The 12815-nt window shown below is 36.8% G+C and overlaps 1 protein-coding gene across 1 annotated transcript in view; it reads left to right on the top strand.

The window, feature by feature from the left end:
- The window catches only part of GPC3 (glypican 3), a 409732-nt gene that overhangs the window by 25156 nt on the left and 371761 nt on the right, over nt 1-12815 (top strand). Inside the window, exon 2 of the mRNA XM_036227265.1 lies at nt 5687-5848. Coding sequence (XP_036083158.1) covers nt 5687-5848 — 162 coding nt within the window. The remainder of the gene's footprint in view (nt 1-5686; nt 5849-12815) is intronic.

The raw sequence follows: 12815 nt of genomic DNA, 5'->3' as shown, positions 1-12815 counted from the left end.
TAATAACCAGAGAAAAGTTTCCATAACTCAAATATCCCTTTTCAGTTATAAGACCCAGAACTGGACCCAATTTGTGAGCAAGCCTTTTTCAAAATAATTAGAAGTAAATTACTTCGCAGTTCCTTTAAGTTAAACATCTATTTGTGTATCTTCAAGATGTTTGGAAATCAATTTTCAGGATATTTTAAAACATTTTTCTAAGATCAAAGTTAAGCATACAGATGTAAAATTTTCAGGGTCATCTGTCTCCACTCCCTCTTTTTAGACCACACAGACAAATGTGATCTTTACTAGTGTTCTCATCTACAGTGCTCATTAATTCAAGACTATATGCACAGGGCAGAATGGAATCAACAGGGCATCCCAAAGGAGATGGGAATCATTCTCTGCTCTTCAGGAACTAATAGTCTAGGGGAGGAGATTATAGTATAAAGGTCTTTTTAAATCCTCCAAAATAAATGGAAACTAGCAGCCTTGTAATGACTTTAGTTAATTTTCTTTTTCTTTTTCTTTCTTTTTCTTTCTTTTTCTTTTTCTTTTTCTTTTTCTTTTCTTTCTTTCTTTCTTTCTTTCTTTCTTTCTTTCTTTCTTTCTTTCTTTCTTTCTTTCTTTCTTTCTTCCTTTCTTCCTTTCTTCCTTTCTTCCTTTCTTCCTTTCTTCCTTTCTTCCTTTCTTCCTTTCTTCCTTTCTTCCTTTCTTCCTTTCTTTCTAGGAATGAAAGTTATTAAGCCCAAAATGAGTTGAACCTTTCTAGCTCATTTGAATAGTCAATTGCTAAATCTTCTTCTTATCTCCATCTCAGGCTATATTGCTTGTCTCTTTTCCCATTTTCCAGCTGAATTCCAATTTTAACAAAAAAAATGTGAGCATCTCTTTGATGAGTGTGGTTCACCATTACTTTTCCTTTCCGTCTAATAAAGGGGCTATTTTCCTTTAACCTTCTTTTGTTCCTGACATTCTTAAAGAATGCCTTGCTATTTACTGTGTCTTTTGTAGGTTGTATCTTATTTCTTGAATTGGCCCCTCTGCTTTTATGCATACAAGTATGTACCCGTTCTCAGTATACCTCTTTAGTCATTTGCCCTTGGTTTTACTTCTTATTCATCCCACTTGGGATTTGGTTCCCAGAGTAATTCTTTGTTTTGTTGACGACAATTCCTCTCTAAATTCTTTCTCAGTTTCTTTGTTTTGTGTGTTCTTTCTGTTTTTTTTTTTCATGCGTTGGTTCATGCATTGAAATGGTTATATTTCATTGCTGTCATTTCATTTAGGCATCCCTAACTCTCCTTGCCCATTTTGTTCCTTATGCCGTCTTGCACTAGGGCATATTTTAAGCTGATCTGTGAGTTATATGAACTTCACTTAAAACAAAAATGTTTTTCCCTTTGGCATATAATTCTCTCCGTCCTGGTTTGGAATTCCTGAATTCTTATCAGGTTATAGATATTTTATTTCCTCAAATCAAATCTATAGCTAACTCTTAGCCCCCAGATCAGTTATACTGGTTTAATCAATTATCCAGGCGGTAATAACTGGGAGGAAAGATAAATATTGCTACATATATATTTCTTATATTTGGATATAACATAAATCTTTGTGACATCTGACGTGTTTCCCCAGAAGTTCTCATTTGAAGTTTTATTCCTTAAAGATTTTTGGCTTAATGAATTCTTGAGGTAGGAGGAGTTTATACAATGATGAGACTTGACCACCTCAGTGAAGGGGCACACTATGCAAGCTCTAAGTTCCTTTATGAATTATCATATCAAGGCAAACCAAACTGGCATCATGGTAATTCAAAGAGTCATTTCTGGGCTTCTGTAGGTACACCAAGTTGTGATTTGTTACCTTTTAATAAAGATCTAAGCAACTCATAGCACTTCACAGAGAAAAGGTCTGAACCCTATTATTTTATAACTCCCACTAGCTTGAGCTAGTGGAAGTATGAACAGTACTAACAGCTACCCTGCCAAATGAACCTCACCACTTCTCAAAGCTGGAAGTATAGTATCACCAATGGAAATTTAAAAACACAAAGGATTTTATCTATAACATTTAATTTTATAGACGTATTCAAATACAGATATTTCAAACACACACTATCAGTTTACCAAGAAAGTAAATAAAACCTGGCTAAATGGACAGGGACTTGGTATGTGGAAAGTAACCGCTATGTAGGATTTTTCATACCTACATGTATGTTACAACCAACTTTGTTTAAATCTCGGTTAGCCTCTCTTCCCTAAGGGGACTCCTTCCCTTCTTGGTCCAGTAAACTGAATCAGTTTCTACTCCTAGAATAGCATTACATTTTGTAGCCTCATGTAGAAAGAACACAGTGAGCTAGAGCTAACTGTTTTTTTTTTCTTTTCCTGAAGATAATCATGAAGCCTTTAAGCTTAGACCATATTTAAAATTGGTTTCAGACTTGTATGTGAGATTGACATTTATAGGAGATCAATCTGAACTCTTGTGTCTCCAGACCCCAAATTGTATTTGACACATTAAATATCACCTTTCCATCCAGTACTATAAATTACAGTGCTGTATTAGGTTTGGGGATATGTATTATCTGTGTTCTCCTTTACTACTTTTGTCAGCAGCTCCCTTGAGGAGGGAGAAGTAGAGTGCTTGGAGTCAATACCCTGGACTCCAACAGTGATGCCATGTGAGGCAGAATTTGAAACTTGGACATGTCCATTAAGGCCTTGATTAACTGGAATTCCTAGGGAAATAAGATGTAATAAAAAATATATTTTCTGGTTACTTAGGGCTAACTAGTCTCCTCTCTACCTCTTATTTAAAACCTCAGTTGTTGAAAAGCTGTCTAAAATGTCTGAATATATTTTGTAGCCTTATTTCAGTAAGATTTGATGTTTATTACAGAATCTTATTTTGCCAAGGGCCGTGTGGGACTTTGAGAGAGTCCTTCCTATTTCCCATATACATGTTTCGTCACCCTAGCTGTGTTGCTTTATTTCTCTCATTTACCATGCAACTAGGTACTTATCTCTGTTAATCCCTTTAGACAGTGAGCTTTTTGGGGTAAAGACCATGTCTCTCTTAGTCAAAGCTGTACTTCCACCATGTAGCACAGTGCTTGGCACATAGAAGATATGTTAGATTGGGTCCTTTGAGAAGCAGATGCCAATGTGGCAGTATATGTGTACGAGATTTATTGGGGAAAACAGTTTTGGATGAAAATAAGCAGGAAGCTGAAGAACACTGGGAGATCCATCAGACTGTGGTGTAGGTCTGACCCCTGTAGAGGAGAGAAGGAAAGAAGGAAGGTTGAATAGAAAGAATCTTAGACTGCAGTACAGTTTCAAAAAATTTTTTGTCAATGTCAGTGGGGAGTCCTCAAGTCAAAATTTTCCCTGTCGGCAGAGTTCTGTGTCTCACAAGACTTAGTATCTTTGCCATGTTCAGTCATTGGCTGGGAGCAGCCCATAGGGATTGTGGCCTGGGTACAACATAATAGTAATTTCAGAGTACAGCAGCTGAGACCATTAGTCAATTATATTCCCGATAGTAGGAGGTCTGAGATGCACGTTTTCATGGCTACCACAGAAGGACCTCAAGAAATGCTTATTGAAGGGAAAGTTTGAGTAAATCAGGAATTGCAGAAGAGGAAGGAGATTGATTAGACTTAATATTCATTGTACCCTAAAATTTGCTAGTATTGATGGAGGATATAAAATCATGGGACTTTCCCTCACTTCCCTCATCTCTCCTCAAATGCCACCTTATGAAAAAAGCCTTCCCTGACTGTCCTATATAAAATAAATAGAATAACCCCTACAATCACTACATTCCCTATATTCCTTAATTTGTTTTTTAAACATTAAAGAAATAGCTTTATTAGGGTATAAGTGATGTACAATAAACTGTACACATTTTACAGACATGATTTGATAATTTTTGATACATGTATACAACCACGAAATAATCACTGCAATCAAAACAATAAACATATCCATCACTTCCCCAAATTTCCTCACTCCTACCCATCCCTGTCTGCTACCCCTCAGCAAGCACTGAACTGTTGTCTGTCACTATGGATTAATTTTCATTTTCTAAATTGTTATATAAATGGAACCATAGAGTATGTAATTTTTTTTTGATTTGGCTCCTTTCACTTAGCATAATGGTTTTGAGATTCATCCATGTGGTAACATATATCAATAGTTTATTCCTTTTTATGGCTCTATGTGTGTGTGTGTATCACAGTTTGTTTTCCTTCTTTAGTTTTATTTTCCTGTAGTACTTATTACTATAAGAATGTATGTATGTATGTATATGCACATATAATTTGTTGTCTTTCAGAATATAAGCTCCTTGAGGGCAGGGACCTTATATACTGTTATAGCCACAGTGCTCGGCACATAGTAGGTGTTAAATAAATATTTGCTGAATAACTCTCATCTACTTCCATTACTTCAGTTTTCATTCATATGCTGATGACTTCCATGGATGCAGAAGTGTGTTGAGTCACCAGTGAAGAACTGAGAATGACAAAGGTTTCAATCATTGGGAAACCTGATAGATGATGATCATTAACTGAGATACAGAACACAGAAGATGGAGCTTTGTGGGTGTGTGTATGGGATATATTGAGTTAATTTTGGGGTGGTGAATTTGAGATTCCCATAGAGTAGTTGAAAATGTGGGGATTTGGAACTTAGGAGAAAGATGAGGGCTAGGGAGTTCAGCAATCACGTGGGTTTAGAAAAGTCATCCGGGGAGAGATGTGTAATGAGGAGAGGGTCAATGACAGTTAAGTGATATGCAGGAGAAGAGGAAGCAAGAAAAGATGGATGAGAGTTGCCATAGCAACAGGTCTGTGTGTGGGAGGTGGGCTAGATTCACTTAAACAATGGAGGAAGAGATTGGTCAATTATGAAGGATGCTGCAAAAAAGTCACATTGGGTGAAGACTGAGAAGAGGTTCTGATTCCCTAATTTTGGAGTAAGCAGAGGGATCATTCATTAGGAAAATCTTTATGGAAATACAAAAATAAAAAGCAGGCATTCTGTATTGTAAGAGAGGTAGCAATGAAGTAGTTCAGAGGAACAAGAGGTCGGCATTTGTGATAAAGTCAAAGTTTTCTAGTTTTAAGGGATTTCGGCGATTGCCTGAATGTTAATATTGTTCTCTGAATGTTTTCTCTGTGAATCTCGCCCCAGACCTTTAGCTAAACAATAACAGCAAAGATTTGATATTATATCGGTGTTTCATTTATTTATCCTGAAAAACAACATTGGGTTGGCCAGACATACATTTCATTACGAAATCATAACTGGAATTTTGAAAATTGCTCCTTTGTTGTGTTTTCATTCATTAATTATAATCAAGAAAAATAAATTGTAGGAGTGTAGATTAATCTTTTAACCAACAAATTAAATATCGGTGTTCAGTGACGTATACTTGGTGCTATAAATTAGTTTATACAGAATTTATGAGTCAAATGTAGGCAATTAATTCTGATGATTATTCAAAAAGAATTAGTCAAAAGGATAATTGGGAGAAAGTATGGATTAGTTAAGATAAATACTAATTTTGAATGATCAAAATTCTACTGTATTTTAAAAGACATGCATTGTTTTGCCCTGTTTGCCTCTTTTCTGGGAATGTGTGTAAGTGTGATATTCTGCTTACTGAAACATGAAAAACTTGTTTGTTTCAGGATCAGATTTGCAAGTATGTCTCCCCAAGGGCCCAACATGCTGCTCAAGAAAGATGGAAGAAAAATACCAACTAACAGCACGATTGAACATGGAACAACTGCTTCAGTCTGCAAGTATGGAGCTCAAGTTCTTAATTATTCAGAATGCCGCAGTTTTCCAAGGTGAGTCCTGGAGATCATTTTATATGTGCTGCTCAGTGGTATCATTATGTGGAAACTAGGCTTTCAAATGCTAAGTATAATTTATAAATTACCATTCTAACATTAATAAAAAAAATTTCCCAGTGAGAGATTCTGTTTAAGGAAAAACAGTTTTTAAAGAAGCTTCATTCCAGTCTTTGGAACGATGGGTATTTTCAGAAATCATTGTCCAAGGACATTCTGTTTAACTGTGTGTAAAGGTACTAAGTCTCTGCAGAAAGAGTAAATATTTTCTCTCAACTAGCCTGTAAGACTTGCTTAAAAAACAAAAAAAAAGTTAACTTAAATATTAGTTTTTTTCCAGGAATGAGTTAGATACTTGTGGACCTTGCACGAACTCCTTCTGACCACTGGGACCATTTCCATTTAAGAGGGAAAAACTCGCTTGATGGCCCTAACATTTTCTCGTTTGTGTGAGTGGTTTCCACTTCTCTCTTTGTGTCAGTCAGTTCTTACTACACTTGTGTGTGACTTTGAAAGCACCTGTTGTGTCATTGCCAGATGGGTATGAAATTACATTTCTCTTTTCTAATTTGTAGGACTGTCATGGCAGGATTTGGGGAGTACCTCCCTTGATTCAAAGACCCAGCTGGAATGGTGATGATAGTGGCAGTGGTAGTGGCGATAGCAAGCATGTATGTAGCATTATGTGCTACATACTCTTTTAAGTGCTTTATATCTATTTATTTAATATTCACAATAACCCTATGAAGTGTTATTATTATTAATATCCCCATTCATCCAAGGCACAGAATGGGTAAGTAACTTGCCCGAGGTCACAAAATTAATAGTGAAAGCAGTATTTGAACTGGCTCTTAGAGTCTATACTTTTAACAACCTCATTAGGCCACCTCCTGTGAGGGAAAATTAATTATGGATATTGGGGCTTTCTTCTTTCTTTAAGCAGAAGAGATCAGCTGCCTTTTTCTTGCCCCACAAAGAAGGAATTGGGATCATGTAGAAAAATTACACTTCTGACTACTCGACATTCCAAATCTTGAGATTTATGATACCTTTATAAGAATTAATCTCTTTGAATAATAAGGTGGGTTGATTATAGCTTATTTTGTGTATTTCAATGAAATTCTTAAAATTAGCTAAAAAAATTATTCAAATTAGCTAATAAAACATACATTTACAAGAGTTTCTTTGGTCAAAGCCTCAGGGGATGTTGGGTTGATTATGTGAAGTACACTACATAAGCTTGAAATATTTTTTAACCTATTTATGCAGTCAGACTCTTGTGAAGGGTTTGTTGAGACTAACAATTTGGCAATAATGAATGATTTAAGCTGATTTTAAAAATACATGTACCATTCATGTCCTTCTTAGATTGGTTTTGGAGCTAATCTGCTGGCTGAAAGTATGGTGATAAGAAGTGACGTGATATGAGAATCGAGTTGAAGAAGAGAGTTGAATCTTACTCTTTGGGGTATCAAGGTGCTTTTTCAAAATGAGATGTTTGTGATATGTTTCATTCTTAGAGTAACCAAGTCCACAGAAATTATCTTTCGATCTTGCCTGCCTACAGGTAAAGGATGATAGAGTGATTATGCTGATATTCTAGCATAGAATACCAGAATAGAGTAGCTAACATGACTATCCATCTGAAGGCCTCGGGTGTCAGTATCTCAGTCTGGTCCTGCATTTTGCATTTTGTGTTTTCTAGGCCTGGAATAGCACAAAACTGGGAGAGGAAGGTACTTCTGACAAGATTTTGATTAGATTAGCTTCCAGCTTGGCTGCTGTAGCATGGAGGTTGAGCACTGAACAGAGGGTGGAGAGTGGGGGTGCAGTACTTACTAGTTGTATCTTCTCTCTCTCTCTCTCAAATTGTGGGGACAGGCAGGAAGACAACCATAGCAAAGGAACACGGAGACAACTAAATGATGTCTGAACTCATTGCTGGTACCTTCTACTTTGTTACCATGTGTACTTTTTCCTTATCTTGTTTCATTCTTTTTTCTTATTCTTTTCTTGCTTCACTTTTAGAAAAAAAAAATAAACCCCATAGGAGAAAGAGAGATCATGGTCCCAGGCCTCAAGGCAATTATACCATGTTTGTAGAGGCATTTCCCCCAATTCCTTTCTATAACAAACATCTGGAGAGAGAAGACTAAAATCGTAGACCACTACAAAATGATGAATTGGAGTGGGGAGCAAAGTCGTTTTTTTTTTTTTTCCTTAAAAATACATTTCTTCCCCAAGATTCCAATCGACAAAATTATTGAGAAAATTGTTCCAGTACTTCTCTCATATGAAATTTGATGTGAGCTATTTTCTCCACCACATGAAGTTGAAGAAAGCTCCTCTGGATCTTGGCCTAGATCCACAATCTCTTTAGGATTCTTTCATTAGTCTACTTTGTGGGTATTTGAGCAGTGAGTGCTTTCTGCAAATATGTGCATAGTTCCATGAGCAGTCCTTACTGCCTCAATTTGGATTTTATGTCTTCGTTTGCAGGGAACCTTTGCCTTTATAAATGAGCCTGGGGCCCTTTGCTATAGAAGTTGGAGTGCTGTATTGCTAATGTTGTTTTGATAGTGATTGAAACGTTAAAAAGTTGTACTTTATTTTAAATCTTTGCATTGCCTCGTTTCCTAAATTTAATTTACTTAGATGTGCTTAATAAAATGGGGAAACACAATTATTTTTTGTTTCTGCTTAATTAAATCTTTCTGAAAAACTCCACTAAAGCTAGATTTTCTTTTCTCTTTTTTCTCCCCTACCTAATAATAATTATGATGATGATAATAATAGTGACAATTTTAAGTGCTTACTATATTATGCTTATTTTACATGATTATCTCATTTAATTTTCTAGTAGTCCTATGAGGTTCATACTATAATTATCTCCATTTTACAGATGAGAAAACTTGTCGATGCCACAGCTTCTTCCAAGCCACCATGTAGCATGATTTTCCTTGTATTTAGTGTGCTTGAGGTGAAACACAATTAAGAAGTGGTAAAATTTGTGGCCCTTGAGAAGAAAAATGGGACCAAATTTTAATTTTTCCATCATACCTTCACCACCTCTGCACCTTTAAGCCTTGAGTTCTGTTTTCTTTATAGAATCTCATTATAACTTTTAACTTTGTACTATCAGGAAATATTTGGGGACATGTCCAGATCTTTTTTCCTGCATGTTGGATGATTCCAGTCTCCCCTAAGGCACTACTGACTTTGAAAGAGAACAGACTCTTCGGAATATAACAACACTTTGCTTTTCTGGAAGTTGCCTGTCCCACACCTTGAACTCTCTTCATCAGAAAGGAGAAACAGTGGTTAAGCAGAAAACATCTCTGTACTCCTAAATGCCATGGAGCTGCCGTGTATGTAGTTGACTCATCTAAGAGATCCTTGGGACCTTGCTCAGAGTTTACTACTGTTATAAATTTATGCACAGTCTTTACAAGCTTGATTTTTAGTTTTCTAGCCAGTAGTAAATAAGCAGTTAAATGGAAGGGTTATAGAAGACTGCCAGAGGGAGGAAGGAGGTACATATGAGCGGCAAGAAGTTATAAGTGACAGTAAGGGTAGAGGAAATAAAAATAGACTCAGACGCTCACTAAATGTGGCAGTTGAGGGCATTTAGTGGAGAGTTATATCCCTACATGCTTCAGTAACCCCTTCATTACATAGGTCCAACAACTGATGTTCATTCAGAATGATGGTCATGAATCAATAAGGAAAGATCAAATTATGTTCATTGTTTTTTCTTAATGTATTCATTTTAAATGACCAAAAGTATTTTTTGATGCTTAAAGGCAATGGAAGAAACACTTGACTTGGAATTAGAAAACCTAAGTTCTAATTCTCATTCCGTGTTGATGACTTTTATGACTTTGGATGGTTATTTAGACTCCAATAGCCTCAGTTTTCTTGTCTGCAAAAATGAGAATAGTAATTATAGTCCTGTTTACCTCATAGAGATACTATATGTGAAAGTGTCTTGAAATCTAAAGCATGATATGCATGCATTTTTATATAGACAGCTCATTTACATGGACCACTTCACCCTAGTGGTGCCAGATGAATGACTCATTACCGATACAGACCTTAACCTAGACAAAGTTGGAGTTTGTGTTGTAATTCAGCAACTCTTGCCATATACAGATGATATTCAAACAGCTTCAGTGCACAAGTGAGAGAGCACTTACGCCAAGTACCCTATGAAAAAGGAGTTTATATTGCGCATTCTTAGATGTGAAGCTGTGCTATTTGAAATGCCAATACTGCCAAAAGCAATCCTTTCTTCAGCTTTCCAAAGCTGCTCTTTTGGCCTCTATGTGGTATATTTTACACACAAACAAGCGATTAGATCAGGAAGGGTTTGTCGTGTTTAAGCTATATTTTAATTGCATTTTCTGGTCCATGCTATCACGGCAGAGAAAAGAAACAGAGGAGAGTCAAAAAGTTTTGAGATATTAAGTTGATCTTCACCAAGTGTTGGAAGGCTTTCTTCTATTTGCTTTCTGTGGAGATGAAAAAGGATTCCCTGAATGAGGAGGGGAACAGTGTTTCTGTGTTTCTTTTGTTTTGCCCCTTCCTTGTTTTCTGTCTCTGTTTACTCTTGGCAATTCTTACACTTTTCTTTCTATCAGATTCCTGTTTCTCCAGCTCTCCCTAAATAAAACTGACCTTGGTTTGAACACCCTTTTCCATCAACTCAGAGCAATTTCTCCAGTCATTTCTGCTTGAAATAACTGTTTAGAGACACTATTCAAGCAAAGCTTTTTTCCTTCACAGTTAATATGTGACTAAATAATTGCTTGAATGTTGATAAACATGTTTTTGAGATTCAATCATTTGTTAATTTAGTTTTTATAATGTAGTGGGGCTTTTAAGTGAATTCTGAGCAATTTTTCTCCATTTCACAATTTTTCCCCTTGACTAGTCTGACAGTTCTCCTGCCTATATGCTCCAGTTCTGTGCAGGCTGAACCCCACTGAGTCCCTAACTCAAACTGCTGGCCACTCTGTCACAGCCCCCCCCCTTTTTTTGAAAAGAACATATGGGAGAGAATAATTACATTGATGTATAATCAGAACTTAATTCATTTACCAGGGCTAAATATAATAACATTAAACTGAATAGAAGAATTTTAGGAACGCAAACCATGACCATGAGTGAGGTTATACATCCTCAAAAATGTAAATTATTAATCAAACCACTCATCTGTATTGCAAAGCTCTAGTAATCCCATTATAAAAGGGTGAATTTCTCATCAGGGCCCAGAAGATACTGGCTTTAATTAGTGTACTTTTATGGTGCTGACTCAAAGAGGTATTTTGGTTACAAACTTTTAAAAGATGTTATTCTTTAATTATTAGTGCTATTGGAAAAAACAATTGGAAACTGAATATTTAAAGTCATTTCAGTTTTAAACTAAGAACTTTTGGATTCAATTCAGTTTCAAAATTCTGTGGCTTTAGCAGAGCTGGAGACTGGCAGAGTTGTAAACCTTTCCTGTGCCCCCTATTGATTTAGAAAAGTCAGTCATTAGACTGAAAACTGTTTAATAAAAAGAGCTTAGAAAAATGACTCAGTGTGCTGGCAGAGACTGCTCTGGGGCCAATCTGACATGAGGAGATAATGTTGATTAACTCTTTACCCAAGCCCATACCCCTTGATTCAATGGGGTTTGGAACTCACCCCCTCTAGCTATCATCGTCATTGCCCACCTTCTCATTAGTGGGCCCAACAAAGCAAAATAAAGGACATTGTCCCTGCCCTCTAGAAGCTTCCAGGAAAATCACCACTTTGCCTAGAGTGATTACCTCCCACCCCTCCCCCACTGGGATTTGTTTCCTTTCTGAAAACATATGTTCTTCCTCCTCACTGAGCTGCAGTACCTGATATCAGAGTAATGAAGCATATGTTTGAGAGATTTGAATTCTCCTGTCAGTAGAGTGGAGGTGGAAACAATTTTCCTCTAAGCTGGAAGTGGTAATGTAGAAATTAAAAACACTTTTCCTTCTATTGACTGAGACGCCTCCAGGGGTTGAGGTACACCCTTGTACTCCTTTTCCCTTATCCCATCTCTCAGTCAGTCACCAGGTCTTGTATCTTCCTTCATACTTCCTCTCATCTTTTTCCTACATTCCATTCCCCTTCACCTTGTCTGGATTTCATTTATCACATACCGACATCTTCTAGCTCTGTCTCTGACTATAGTTGCAGGCTCCATCAGCTCATATTTAGACTACCAGTAGAGGCAGAACTGGGTTCATGCCTTTATTCTCCTCCTTTGCTTCCCAGCTCAGCAATGGAGTGTAATGTTTGAGAGGACAAGTGCTGGGTTGGAATGAATTTGGGTAGGGGCAGGTTGGAGCCATTGGGCTGGTGTGGAGGAGAGAAAGCTAAGGGCTTGGGATAACAATCAGAGACCTCCTGTCTGAACATGTACTAAGTCAGTGAGAGCGGAATGAAAAATTTCCTGTTCTGAAATGTTTTACTTGTCTCACTTAAATCTCACAACAACCTGATGAGTTTGGTACTATTATTAGCCTAATTTTAGTGCTGAGGAAGTGGAGGGTTAGAGAGCTTAAGTAACTTGTTTAAAGTCACATAGCCAATAAGTGGCAGAGACAGGAATTGAACCCAGGAAGAACAACAGCGCCAAAGCTTGTGCCTTTAATCAACATGTTATATAGCCTCTGTGTATTTTGTTTCATGGTCATGGGCAGTCTCCCCAATTCTAGCTTTCTTCCTTGCAAGAGATTTCTATTATATTTCATTTGAAAAAAAAAACATTTGCTGAGGAAGTACCTAGCATGTATGAAAGCAGGTATTGTGGGGGATTCAAAGATAAAAGCCACCTCATGCCTACCTTCAAGGAGCTCAAATTTCTGAAACCAAGACTTATATATGAATAACTTGGATGCAAGGCATCCTGAGAGAAATGCTGTAAGAACAATTTTAGCAG

Source organism: Rousettus aegyptiacus, unplaced genomic scaffold (assembly GCF_014176215.1).
Source record: "Rousettus aegyptiacus isolate mRouAeg1 unplaced genomic scaffold, mRouAeg1.p scaffold_m13_p_9, whole genome shotgun sequence".
Lineage (NCBI taxonomy): Eukaryota > Metazoa > Chordata > Mammalia > Chiroptera > Pteropodidae > Rousettus > Rousettus aegyptiacus.
This window is presented reverse-complemented; position numbering and strand designations above follow the sequence as displayed.